The 15,171-nt window shown below is 36.0% G+C and overlaps 1 protein-coding gene across 4 annotated transcripts in view; it reads left to right on the top strand.

Annotated features, from left to right (window-relative positions):
• The window catches only part of MALRD1 (MAM and LDL receptor class A domain containing 1), an 835,513-nt gene that overhangs the window by 599,851 nt on the left and 220,491 nt on the right, over positions 1-15,171 (top strand). For all 4 annotated transcript variants that reach the window (XM_088025530.1, XM_088025529.1, XM_028114131.2 and 1 more), the window contains one exon: positions 5,348-5,476. In XM_088025530.1, the coding sequence (XP_087881656.1) occupies positions 5,348-5,476 (129 nt within the window). The remainder of the gene's footprint in view (positions 1-5,347; positions 5,477-15,171) is intronic.

Raw genomic sequence — 15,171 nt, 5'->3', positions numbered from 1 at the left:
AAAGAAATTGAAAGTGGCTAAATATGTGTAAGACATTCCCACTAACATAATCTGCCTTTTCTATTTACCATGTTTTTGGTAGCAAGTGTCTGACTGACTACATTCTTGTCTTAAAGAAGATCTACTTTTCTTAGAATTGTAGACTTTTTCTTTTTTCTTGGTGCGATGTCTGTGCTATAGAAATTTTAGCCATTGCTTGCTTTACTGCAATTCAAAGCACTGACTTGATTTCTTTTCATGTCATTGCTATTCTGTATTGTTAAGGAAATGAGCCTCATTCAGAGATGTAGTCTATTTTAGTCATTTTTGAAAACTAAAGAATGAATTATTTAAAGTCAAAACACATTTCCTCTACGGAGTAATTATATATGGCTCCACAGGCTATGGCATGGAGAAATAAAATAATCCCCAATGCATAGAGTTGCATACTAAATAATGTCCACATACTGCTCTGGGTTAACTATAAATTCTCACTAGTGTTAATTAAAAATTATGTGGCAAAGCTTCTAAACCACTCAATGGACCTTTAATTCTTCTTCTTCCTGATGCCCATAGTTAAACTATTTGCCATTTTCTTAGATGCCTTCTTTTCATTCTTCATATTTATACTATATTTTACTGGTAAATATTTCTGGAAATTATACAAGTTAAAACTTGCATTTTTATCAAATCCATGGATATTTACTATTTTTCGTCATGGAAATACTACCTGACTTTGAGTAAATTACCCTCACCTCAGGCACACCAGCTCTGTACCTATAAAAATCTATGTAACAAAGGAATTGTGAGCTTTATTTAATTTGTTGAACTAGATAAAAATAGTTTGGGACATTTAATTCACATCTCTGTGAAGGTATGAAATATCATCATTGGACTTCCTATGATTTAAAATGATATTCAAATATGTAAATTGCTATAGATTGCTTTGAGTAATATGGACTTTTAACAATATTGGTTCTTCCAGTCCTTGGGAATGGAATATCTTTCCATTTTTTTATATCATCTTCAATTTCTGCCACCAGTGTTTTATAGTTTTCAGAGTCCAGGTCTTTCACTCCTTGGTTAAGTTTCTTCCTAGGTATTTTATTATTTTGGGTACAATTGTAAATGGGATAGTTTTCTTAATTTCTCTTTCTGATAGTTTATTATTAGTGTATAGAGATGTAGCAATTTCTGTATATTAACTTTGCATCTTATGACTTTACTGAATTCATTTATTAGTTCTAGCAGTTTTTTGGTGGAGTCTTTAGTGTTTTCTATATAGAGTATCATGTCATCTGCAAATAGTAAAAGTTTTACTTCCTTACCAATCTGGATGCCTTTTATTTCCTTTTCTTGTCTGATTGCTGTGATTAGGTCTTTCAGTACTACCTTGAAAAAAAAGTAGTGAGAGTGGACATCCTAGTCCTGATCTTAGATGAGAAGCTCTCAGTTTTTCTCCCTTAAAGATGGTATTAACTGTGGATTTTTCATATATGACCTTTATTATGTTGAGGGATATGTTCCCTTTGAACCTACTTTGTTGATAGTTTTTATCATGAACGGATGTTGTACTTTGTCAGATGTTTTTTCTACATCTCTTGAGATGATTATATGGTTTTTGTCCTTGCTCTTGTTAATCTGATGTGTCATGTTGATTAATTTATGAGTAATGAACCACCTTGCATCACAGGAATAAATGCCACTTGATTGTAGTGAATGATTTTTTTCATGTGTTGCTGGATTCAGTTTGCTAATATTTTGTTGAAGATTTTTGCATCTATGTTCATCAGAGATATGGACCTATAGTTTTCTCTTTTTGGGGTTTCAATATCAGCAAATCTGGCCTTATAGAATGAATTTGGAAACTTTCCTTCCTCTTTTATTTTTTGGAATAGTTTGAGAAGAATTGGTATAAATTCTTTAAGTGTTTGATAGAATTTACCTGTGAAAATTGTTAAAGTGGCCATATTACTCAAAGCAATCTATAGATTTAATGTAATCCCTATCAAAATACCAATGACAGTTTTCACAGAACTAGAACAGATATTCCTAAAATTTGTATGGAACCCCAAAATACCCTAAGTAGCTGAAGCAGTCTTGAAAAAGAAGAACAAATCTGGAGGCATCACTATCCCAGATTTCAAGATATACTACCAAGACGTAGTAATCACAACAGTATGGTAATGGCGCAAAAAATAGACATATCAATCAATAGAACATAATAGAGAATCTAGAAATAAACCCACACTTATATTGTCATCTCCTACAGAGGAGGCAAGAATATACAATGGGGAAAAACAGTCCTTTCAACAAATGATTTTGGGAAAACTGGACAACTACATGGAAAAGAAAATGGACCACTTTCTTACACCATTACATAAAAATAAACTCAAAATGCATTAAAGACTTAAATATGAGACCTGAAACTATAAAACTGCTAGAAGAAAACATGGGCAATAATTTCTTTTACATCAGCCATGGATATATTTTTCTAGATATGTCTCCTCATTCAAGAGAAACAAAAGCAAAATTAAACTCTTGTGATTAAACCAAAATAAAAAGCTTTTACACAGCAAAGGGAAAAATCAACAAGACAAAAAAAGCAGTCTACTCAATGGGAGAAAATATTTTCAAATGATATATCTGATAAGGGGTTACTATCTGAAATATATGAAGAACTTATACAACTCAATATCAAAAAAACAAATGATCATATTTAAAAAATGGACAGAGAACACATAGACATTTTTCCAAAGAAGACATACGTATGGCATGAGGACATATGAAAAGGTGTTCAGCATTACTAACCATCAAGGAATTGCAAATCAAAACAATTCCTTTATACCTGTGAGAATGGCAAAAAACAAACAAAAATGAAACACACACACACACAAGAAATAGCAAGTGTTGACAAGAATGTGGAGAAAAAGAACCCTCATGCACTATTGGTGGGAATGAAGATTGGTACAGCCATGGTAGAAAACAGTGTAGAGGTTCCTTAAAAATTTAAAAGTAGAATTATCTTATGATCCAGTAATTCCACTACTGGATATTTTTCCAAAGCAAAAGAAAACACTAATTCAAAAAGATACATTCACCCTTAAGTTTATTGCAGCCTTATTTACAATAGTCAAGATATTGAAGCAATTCAAGTGTCCATTCACAGATGAATGGATGTGGTGTGTGTATATATGAATATACACACATACCATACCCTATATATAAAGATGTGGTACACACACACACACACACACACACACACACACACACACTGGAATATTATTCAGCCATTTGCAACAACATAGATGGACCTAGAGGGTATAATGCTAAGTGGAATAAGTCAGTCAGAGAAAGGCAAATATCATATGATTTTACTCATATGTGGAATTTAAGAAACCAAAGGAAAAAAAAGAGACAAAAAAAAACACAGATTCTTTTTTTTTAAAGATTTTATTTATTTATTTGAGAGAGAGAATGAGAGAGAGACAGAGCATGAGACGGGGGAGGGTCAGAGGGAGAAGCAGACTCCCCGCTGAGCAGACTCTTAAATACAGAGAACAAACGAATGGTTACCAGAGAGGAAGGCGGTGGGGGAGAATGGGTGAAACAGGTAAGTGGGATTAAGAATGCACTTACCACTGAGTAATGTATAGAATTGATGAATCTTTGTATTGTACACCTGAAACTAATATAACACTCTATGTTCATTATACTTCAATTAAAAAGTATGAATTTCTTTGAAAATTCTATGCTCATTCCTAAGCTCCCTTTAGATGAAACCATTATGCCTTCTGTTATTGTACCCAGATTTATGAAGCACAAACTATGGATTAGGGACTGTGTTTGGCCTAAGAAAACACATCCCAAACTCCTGCTTCTAAGGGGCTTGGAGTCTGGAGGGGCAGACAGAGCTGTAATACAACTCTTCTATGAGGTGGTAAACATTTAACATAGGAATAGAAGGGTTCTTAGGTGGCATGAAACATAGAGAACCCACCCTGGGGCTTGGTTGACAAAGAAGAGGCAAAACAAGGGGAGAGGGAAGCTATTTCCTTGAGTTTCGAGGTTGAGCAGACCTCCAGGAGCACAAGAGGGAATGGTCAGTGTAGGTAAAGGAAGTAGCGGATGTGCACACAGGAAGAGATGAAGAGCATGTGACCCGTTGGTGAGCCCTTCAGGGGTAGGATGCACCGTAGTTTAACTGCAGGTACCTACGAGGAGAGTCACAGAAAATGAGACTAGAAAACTAAGCTGGAACCCAACGCAAATCATTTTTAGTGCCTGGATTAAGATGTTGGGTTTAAGGAATGGATGATTTTTTTTTAATAATTTTTTTATTGTTATGTTAATCACCATACATTACATCATTAGTTTGTGATGTAGTGTTCCATGATTCATCATTTGTGCATAACACCCAGTGCTCCATGCAGAACGTGCCCTCCTCAATACCCATCACCAGGCTAACCCATCCCCCCACCCCCCTCCCCTCCAGAACCCTCAGTTTGTTTCTCAGAGTCCATCATCTCTCATGGTTCGTCTCCCCCTCTGACTTACTCCCCTTCATTCTTCCCCTCCTGCTATCTTCTTCTTTTTTTTTTTCTTAACATATATTGCATTGTTTCAGAGGTACAGATCCGTGATTCATCAGTCTTGCACAATTCACAGCGCTCACCATAGCACATACCCTCCCCAATGTCTATCACCCAGCCACCCCGTCCTTCCCACCCCCCGCCACTCCAGCAACCCTCAGTTTGTTTCCTGAGATTAAGAATTCCTCGTATCAGTGAGGTCATATGATACATGTCTTTCTCTGATTGACTTATTTCACTCAGCATAACACCCTCCAGTTCCATCCACGTTGTTGCAAATGGCAAGATCTCATTCCTTTTGATGGCTGCATAATATTCCATTGTGCATATATACCACTTCTTCTTTATCCATTCATCTGTCGATGGACATCTTGGCTCTTTCCACAGTTTGGCTATGGTGGACATTGCTGCTATAAACATTGGGGTGCACGTACCCCTTCGGATCCCTACATTCGTATCTTTGGGGTAAATACCCAGTAGTGCAATTGCTGGATCGTATGGTAGCTCTATTTTCAACTGTTTGAGGAACCTCCATACTGTTTTCCAGAGTGGTTCCACCAGCTTGCAGGAATGGATGATTTTGAAAGCACAGTGTCTATAACTTGCTGAAAAATTGGATGTGGGACTGAGCAGGGAGGTGTCTAGAAGTCTGCCTTGGATACCTATTCAAACCAGTAACTTATTTGAATGTATCTCTAAAACTACTAAAAGGAATATTCAAATTTAAAGAAATATTATAAAAATGACTTTGTTCTTATTTTTTATTTTTTCCCCAGTGGGAGAGACTTCTGAGAGTTGCCCGGAAGCCACTGATTTTTTGTGCCACGACAAGAAGTGTGTTGCATCCCACCTTGTCTGTGACTATAAGCCAGACTGCTCTGACAGGTCTGATGAGGCTCACTGTGGTAAGTGGATCTGTCTGCTCTGATGCAGCCCATTCAGCACAGATTTCACTTCATTAGGAAAGTAACATACTGGCATTGATGACGGAGAGGAAATGTTCTTTTCATGCACCAGAGTAGATTTAAAATAGCCAGAACCTTTTTTTCCCAGCTTCTCTATCCACACATCCAAATCGCAGCCCTCTCAACCGTTTTACCCCCATACTAAACACCACAGCAAATCTTGTCAAAAAATTTCTCAACATGTCATTGTGCAGAACTACATGGGGGGTCAGAATTTTAATCACCAGAAACTGACCTGTCTACATTTCCTCATTGGTTTTCATTTCCTTTTCCATTTTATGGAAAGATAATGCTAAAAATGAGCACTTCAAATAAATATGAGTAAATGATTAATTTTATCAATTACATTGCTCTGGGAAAAGAGAACTAGATTGGCCACATTGTTTTTTTTATTCAAACTTTAATTCAAGTGATTTTTAAAAGTCATGCATAAAACCAAGTATGTAGTTTTCAAATATGAGCATGTATTTAAATCCAAAAAAAATTTTTTTTGTATTTCTTATTAATGAGCCTTCATAGGGAACCTCGCTACCATATAGGCTACCTGTTGCAGTTAGGGTTTGCTGCAGAGCAAACTCCCTTAAAGGTTAGTAAACTAAAAAAGTTTCATTTTGCTCTCAATTTTATGGATCAGTAATTCAGAAAAGAATCAGGGTGGCAGGTTCTCATCCACATGGCTCCAACTGGTATACCTGGAACTGGAGGGTCACTTTCGAGATGGCTTCCTCCCCTCCGGGTTTGGCACATTAGTACTCTTTGGTCTCTCTGTCTGGCTTGACATAGTATCTCATTCTCCAGGGCAATCTAATGTAGCTTGGGCTTTCCATAACAGGGCTGTCACGGGACAGTCAGATACCTTGCATGGGGTTGGCTTTTACCAGAGTAAATGCTCTCAAGAGCAAGCATTCCAAGAGCCACAGGAAAAACAGGAAGAATTCGTATAACTTAGCCTAGGAAATTCTAGAATGTCACTCTTGGCTCTTTCTAATGGTCATGCAAATTAAAATGTCTAGCTTCAATTCAAAGAGAGAAAGGGGATAGACTCCACCTTTGGGACAATGTTATGCATGTACAGGAAGGGAGTACCACAGAGGTCATGTTCCAGTTTTTCTTTTTAACTCAGTATCATTTTTACTCCTCAGGATCTTAGAGTAGTGATGCTTCTGAAGTGTTCATTTTATCATCTTTTTTTGTATTTATTAATTTTCTTAAATTGTGGTAAAATGTACATAACATAAAATTGACCATTTTAACCATTTGTAACCGTAATGTTCAGTGGCATTAAGTGCATTTGCATTGTTGTCCAGATACCACCACTCATCTCCAGAACATTTTTTCATCTGGAAAAACTGAAACTCTATACCCATTAAACAATTAACACTGCATTTTCTCTCTCCTAGCCCATGAAAGCCACCATTTGATTTTCTGTTTCTATGCATTTGACAATCTGGGTATGTAGTACCAGTATTTGGAATCATACACTATCAGTCTAGCTGTGATAGGCTTATTTCACTTATCATAAATTTCTCAACATTAATGCTATATTTTAATTTTATTTTTTTTAATTTTTTATTGTTATGTTAATCACCATACATTACATCATTAGTTCTTGATGTACTGTTCCATGATTCATTGTTTGTGCATAACACCCAGTACTCCATGCAGAATGTGCCCTCTTTAATACCCATCACCAGGCTAACCCATCCCCCCACCCTCCTCCCCTCTAGAACCCTCAGTTTGTTTTTCAGAGTCCATCGTCTCTCATGGTTCGTCTCCCCTCCGACTTACTCCCCTTCATTCTTCCCCTCCTGCTATCTTCTTCTTTTTCTTTTTTCTTAACATATGTTGCATTATTTGTTTCAGAAGTACAGATCTGTGATTCAACAGTCTTGCACAGTTCACAGCACTCACCATAGCACATACCCTCCCCAATGTCTATCACCCAGCCACCCCAGCCCTCCCACCCCCCACCACTCCAGCAACCCTCAGTTTGTTTCCTGAGATTAAGAATTCCTCATATCAGTGAGGTCATATGATACATGTCTTTCTCTGATTGACTTATTTCACTCAGCATAACACCCTCCAGTTCCATCCACGTCGTTGCAAATGGCAAGATCTCATTCCTTTTGATGGCTGCATAATATTCCATTGTGTATATATACCATTTCTTCTTTATCCATTCATCTGTCGATGGACATCTTGGCTCTTTCCACAGTTTGGCTATTGTGGACATTGCTGCTATAAACATTGGGGTGCACATACCCCTTTGGATCCCTACATTTGTATCTTTGGGGTAAATACCCAGTAGTGCAATTGCTAGATCGTATGGTAGCTCGATTTTCAACTGTTTGAGGAAACTCCCTACTGTTTTCCAGAGTGCTTGCACCAGCTTGCATTCCCACCAACAGTGTAGGAGGGTTCCCCTTTCTCCACATCCCCGCCAACATCTGTGGTTCCCTGACTTGTTAATTTTAGCCATTCTGACTGGTGTGAGGTGGTATCTCATTGAGGTTTTGATTTGGATTTCCCTGATGCCGAGCGATGTTGAGCACTTTTTCATGTGTCTGTTGGCCATTTGGATGTCTTCTTTGGAAAAATGTCTGTTCATGTCTTCTGCCCATTTCTTGATTGGATTATTTGTTCTTTGGGTGTTGAGTTTGATAAGTTCTTTATAGATTTTGGATACTAGCCCTTTATCTGTTATGTCATTTGCAAATATTTTCTCCCATTCTGTCGGTTGTCTTTTGGTTTTGTGGACTGTTTCTTTTGCTGTGCAAAAGCTTCTTATCTTGATGAAATCCCAGCAGTTCACTTTTGCTCTTGCTTCCCTTGCCTTTGGCGATCTTTCTAGGAAGAAGTTGCTGCGGCTGAGGTTGAAGAGGTTGCTGCTTGTGTTCTCCTTTAGGATTTTGATGGACTCCTGTCTCACATTTAGGTCTTTCAACCGTTTGGAGTCTATTTTTGTGTGTGGTGTAAGGAAATGGTCCAGTTTCGTTCTTCTGCATGTGGCTGTCCGATTTTCCCAATACCATTTGTTGAAGAGACTGTCTTTTTTCCATTGGACATTCTTTCCTGCTTTGTCAAAGATGAGTTGACCATAGAGTTGAGGGTCCATTTCTGGGCTCTCGATTCTGTTCCATTGATCTATGTGTCTGTTTTTGTGCCAGTACCATACTGTCTTGATGATGACAGCTTTGTAATAGAGCTGGAAGTCCGGAATTGTGATGCCGCCAGCTTTGCTTTTCTTTTTCAAGATTCCTCTGGCTATTCGGGGTCTCTTCTGGTTCCATACAAATTTTAGGATTATTTGTTCCATTTCTTTGAAAACAGTGGATGGTATTTTGATGGGGATTGCATTGAATAGATTGCTCTAGGTAGCATTGACATCTTCACAATGTTTGTTCTTCCAATCCGTGAGCATGGAATGTTTTTCCATTTCTTTGTGTCTTCCTCAATTTCTTTCATGAGTATTTTATAGTTTCCTGAGTACAGATCCTTTGCCTCTTTGGTTAAATTTATTCCTAGGTATCTTATGATTTTGGGTGCCATTGTAAATGGGATCGAGTCCTTGATTTGTCTCTCTTCTGTCTTGTTGTTGGTATATAGGAATGCCACTGATTTCTGTGCATTGATTTTATATCCTGGTACTTTACTGAATTCCCGTATGATATATTTTAATTTTAAACTAAAGTGTCAAGGAAGTGAAAATCACTGGCACTTCTTAAGATTGTACTATCAATGCTACAGTATTATAATCTTATTTTATAAACGATTATGTATTTCCTTTATAACATATGCATTCTCAAATGAAATTTATAATATATTGAAAAATACTTTCTAGTGTTCTTTTTTAAAAGCTTCTATTTAAATTTAAGTTCTTTTTTCCCCTAGTGTTCTTCCTAGCTTTTTTTTCTTTTTTTTATTATGTTATGTTAATCACCATACATTGCATCATTAGTTTTTGATGTAGTGTTCCATGATTCATTGTTTGTGTGTAACTTGGGACTTCCTAGCTTTTTTAAAAGCACTCCAAAAAAAAAATACATTTTTTGATACTGACTGTAAAGAACCGATTGCAATGGAGCTCGAAAAACTGCTCCAAAACATTTGTAAAATCACTATTTTCCCCACCAGGCATAACAAGTAGAGAGTATTTAGAAATCACAAGCAAAACAAAATAAAAATTCTAAAGGAAGAATAATTTGAACATGATGACATTGACATAATAAAGCAGTGAGGGGAAGGAGAGCTGTTCGCGTGCACAAAGAAAAAATAGTTACAGGAAGTAAGTTTTCTTCCTCTCATTTCAAGATGCACATGTATTGAACATAGTCATATAAAATAAATAAATAAATCCTTAAAATCAAACAAACAAAAAAACCCAAATATTATATTCTTCCATTTATTGCTATTCTTAGTATGGGCTAGGAACAATTTTCTAAATGTTGAATAAACAGAAAAATGAATAAGACATCGGCTTAGACTTAAGCAACTCACTTTCTACTATTGGGGAGGGGCAGGAGGATATATTCAAATAGAGTGTTCTTTGCTTTCTGAAAAAGTTGGTTATAAAAGAATTCTGATTTCTTTTGGAATGTAACAAGTGCTATTAATGATAAGGTTATCACAGTGTATTTGAGGAGTGCCGATGAAGAATAGTGGGTGTGTGCACCCATCCGTGCGTGTGCCCGGGCAATGTAAATATCGGCTTGTGAAACCTAAATAGTCACTAAGTATTTTGGTTTTTCAAATGTGAATGCTGCTTTTCTTTTTTTCCCCCTTGGCTTCACTCATTTTTCCTCTCAGGCTCCTTTATATTATTTTTATTTTTCCCACAGCTATTTGAAGTATTGATATAAAAATACACAAAGGCAGTTTTGATTTTCAGAACCTGCGTCAGTTGCACACTCATATTTCTTAGTGTTCAACTTCAGTGGACAACTACATGCAGTATTTGATTTTATTAAAATTAAAACAATATGTTGACAAATGAAATAGTCACTTTCCTTAAGACCTTTGATGGGCTTTGTTCACATCCAAAAGGAACACTACACAACACACATGGGTATACCAGTGACATTGATTCTGCAAAGTGACTTCATCGCTTATTTTATGTTGAGAGTCTTTTGGATACACTGGAGGCATCGGGGTTAGATTCTTGCAATCCGATAAACCTGCTGTGGATGACAAAATAAATTACAAAATGTTCAAAATGGCCTTTGGAGAAATATAAGGAAAAAATGGACCTTTGGTTTATTAAACTGAAGTCTTCATTTTGATGCTGACCCTCCTGTGTTGAGCAGTTATTTAAATTCTCGGGGACTTGTTTCCTCATCTTTATATTAGGTAGAATCATATCCATTCTGTATAGTACTTTGAGAATTAAATGACATAAAGAACATATTTGTTCAGTCTTCTAGGATTAATAATGTTAGCCTCTTTCATTTCATTATTTTTAGACTCTCTTGAAATTTGTCAGTCATGGTGGATGTTATAATATATACTTTATATACTTATCAGAAAATAAACTCAGTGATTCCTCATAAGTAAATTTTTACTGTAGGTTATAAACAAAGATAAATTTTTCTTTTGCATCTCTAACTCCCGTTGCAAAAATTCATGGTTTAGAATAAATGAAATCGATTCTTTTTAGAAGAAACACTTAAGTAAAAAAATGTGCTCTTTTCTTACATGGAACAAAATTATTACCTAAAGCCTGTGTTAAGTGTGCCTTGTACTCTAGGCTGGGGATGTGCAGGGTATGGATGTGTGCATTCTCTGCTGCCTTTTACAACAGTTACAAATATCAGGGGTGCCTGGGTGGCTCAGTTGGCGGCTGCCTTCGGCTCAGGTCATGATCCTGGAGTCCTGGGATCGAGCCCCATGTTGGGCTCCCTGCTCAGCAAGGAGCCTGCAATGCCCTCTCCCTCTTCCTGCCGCTCCCCCTGCTTGTGCACTCTTTCTCTGTCAAATAAATAAATAAATAAATAAATAAATAAATAAATAAATAAATAAATAAATAAATATATATATATATATATATATTTAAAAACAAACAAAACCCCCAAATATCATTATCCAGTCAGAGCCTTCTTTCCCACTGAACCCACAGTCTTCAAAATCCTTCTCAGTGCAGCATTCTATGAAGTCATTTCATGCTGAGGAGAAAGTATTAAATATCCCTGTATTATGCATTGTGGCATAGCAAAATAAGGTGAATATGTGAATATGATGAACTAAAAATAATTATGGGGCTAGCTCTTAAAAAATATATAGGTAAGTTGATTAATATTTACACTAGCCATATCACTGTATGGCTGAATACCATACCACTGGGAAAATGCCATTTGTTTAAATGTTGCTGGTAATGCTTTTAAGTCTATTCCAGGAGTCATGACAAAGATCACAATTTAGAAAATATTTTATCAAAAGCAATAACCATTTTGAAGATACCAACCACATAATGATCATTAAGAAATATTACAAAGTTCCTCATATCATTTATGATTTAATAGGTATATATGCAACCACTCTGGGCAGTAGTAATACTGCCCACATAGAAACGTTTATAGTAATTCGATGGTAAACAGTTACAGTGACAGTCCACAATAAAGAAGTAATGAATTTCCAAAGGAGTAGTAATAACTATAATCGCTGTTAAGGGCCATAAAACCCACATGCACACATACTCTGGCGTGGTCTGGAAAGGGAAAGATAGGACGTAAGTTGAACATTCAAAGACAAGTATGATTTGCTAGACGGAATGAAGAAGACACATTAATTAATATACTTGTAGCAGAAACTTCAGCGTCAACGAGCTTAACATCAAGGTGATTCCTGTTAGTTTTGTGTTTCTTTGTGTTTCTTAAAAACAGAACTCCCAATTTTATTTGCGGTGGCTTGTGACCAACTACAAATACCATCTTTTCCAAACTTCCTTGTAGCTGACAGAAGCCAATGAGATACACATGGGAATTTGGGAAAGGTGTCTCTCTTAGAAGGAAAAACACCAGACTAGAAAAAAAGTGTCTTCTCCTTTCCTCTTCTCACTTCTTTCCATGCCTTGAACATATGTGATACAAGGAAGTACCACAGTCATCTTGCAACCATGAATGAGCAGGAGGATGACAAGATGACAGAAAGAACAGATGGAAAATATGTGCTTCACAACCACACAGTTGAACCACAATACTAACTTTAAATGGACAACTTCCTGGCTTCTATTTAATTGAGATGAATTAATTCCTTTCTGTTTCAGCTCCTAATACTTGAGTTTTCAGTTGCTTGGAACCAACCAATTTTTAACTAATACAATAAGGAAACTGTATTATCTCCAGTAGCAAGAGGTCAAAAGCAAGGAATCCTAGAGTTGGTTGATTTTAGCAACTTCAGTTATCAAAAATTAGAACTACGTGGATTCCTTCCTTCTTTATCCTGTGCCATCTTCATGTAACTGTGTAATAAAGTCAACTACCCATATAATCTCTTCAGTCCCATAGATCACATCTTTACAGTGATATCCTGAGAAAGAATAAATGGATTTTCTGTCTTGATTTGTTTTTAAGAACAAGGCAAACTTTTCCTAGGTGCCTTTTCCACAATAAGGCTCAATGTCTAGAATTGTATTCCAGGCTAAACTAAAGAGAGAACAATGCTCATCACGATTGCTTAGATAACTTACAAGTCATCTCTGGCTTACTGAATGAAAGAAGGTGATAGTCAAATAAAATAGCAGTTCTGTCCTCTACAAGAGAGGGAAAGAATGAATGATTAATGAACCCCCAAATGCTAGAGAAAACATTCCAAAAATAGAGGAAAGTAGTCCTAAACATAAAAGTTGAAAAAAATCAGTTTTTATTTAAGAAATAATTGTCTGAAAAATTTAGTTGGCAGAGAGGCAATTTTAAGATTCAGTTTCCAAAACATTTTGCATCAAAGGAAAGGTTATTGTATGCAAGGCAAGGGGTTTAGGAGAGTGTATTCAAACAATGTGAAAAACCTGATATTTTGAGCAATGGAAATAATACAAGAGCATTCTTAAAGATGATTAATGTGGTTTGGGTTTGTAAAACTGATCAGTGAAGGCTACTTGAAAAAAAAATAGACTCAAAATAAACCAGGGGCTTGGTCCAATGGAACTGGAACAGGCGTTATAAACTTCAAGGGAAGGAGAGAGTTAAGTTCTCAAAGAGAGAATCTGCAGGTGTTGGTGATAGATTGAATATGGGAATGAGGAATGCAGAACCAAAGATAAGTCCAAAGGTAGAGTTTTAAAAAGAGAGAGAAGATTCATGCTCTGAACTTAATCAATAATCTCAGGGAGAAGAACTCATTTGGAGAGGTGAATGATGAGTTCATTTTAGGCTTTTTGATTTTGTGACGACAGTTGCATATTTTAAGTGGAGTATTCAACAAGCATTTGAGGATAAACACCTGTATTCCATCCTGGCTGTAGATTTGTAGGCCATCTGCATTAAAGTGTGAAGGACCATGGGAAAGGATGAGTGAAAGCTATACAGAGTGAGAAATTTAAGCATATAAAATTCAATCAAGAGGGGCACCCTGGCTATGTCTGCAAGTTGTAAGAAAGGAATTGGTAGAAAATGTGAGTTTGAAGGACCTGGAAAAGCTCTCTAACTGAAATTAATGGAGCCACAGAATGCTAGTAGCTATAGAATGCCTGATAAGGTGCTGAGATCATAAACTGGGACTAGCCCTAGAGAAGAGAAAGGAAAAAAATGACATAATTTAGAGATAGAATGAAATATAAAAGAATTTATCCTGATTGTATCTGTATCTTTAGAGTCGTACATAAAATCATGTTAGATAAGATGGAACAGAAGGTTCAAGGGTGGTTACAGAGAATCAAAAAGGATATAGAATAATTATTATAGGTCCTGTGTGTTAGGGAGTCAGTTATGTAGAAATGCAATAGTGCAAAACCTGTATGTGACATCATTCTAAAGAACACATAATGGCTGTTTTGTGTTTATATTGGAAGATTCTGCATGTTTGCAGTTGTGTTAGCTAAACACTTAGAGAACTAGATTTCTTTTAGCCATATTGCATGGCATAGTATAAACTTATTTATATCATGATACTAAAAAGATAAACTTAAGGAGGGGAATATAGAGAGCCCATAAATAAGCATGTAAAATTAAATGTATTATATGCCATGTCGAATGAATGCAAGAAATGCATATAATTAAAAATGATTCTAGATTTTAGGGATAAGATGCAATCATGCCTGAGAAGTGAAATACTGATATTTAATGAAAATATTGTCAGGAATCCAGAAGATTTTCTATAGAATTATTTAAAGCTTTGTTTTCGATATGTTTGGCATCCATTTTAACAGCAAGATTTTCTTCTGATGCAATTTCTTTATGCTAGTATTAGTTTTACGTTAAGAAGAAGTTATGAACGGGGAACCATCTGGAAAAGAAATATTAAAAGCAACATAAATGTCATCTTTCTAAAAAGGAAGGAAAAGTCAATAACAATTTCAATTGATTCATACTGGTTAAATCACACAATCATTCTGTCTATACAATACAGTTTTACAGTGAATGCTCAAAAATAATAACTGCTCTGCAAAAAAAATTAAAGAAAAGTGAAAGCAGATATCAATTGTA

The sequence above is a fragment of the Eumetopias jubatus genome, unplaced genomic scaffold (assembly GCF_037043125.1).
Source record: "Eumetopias jubatus isolate StellerSeaLion01/CBP00866 unplaced genomic scaffold, mEumJub1_p1.0 scaffold_8, whole genome shotgun sequence".
Taxonomy (NCBI): domain Eukaryota; kingdom Metazoa; phylum Chordata; class Mammalia; order Carnivora; family Otariidae; genus Eumetopias; species Eumetopias jubatus.
This window is presented reverse-complemented; position numbering and strand designations above follow the sequence as displayed.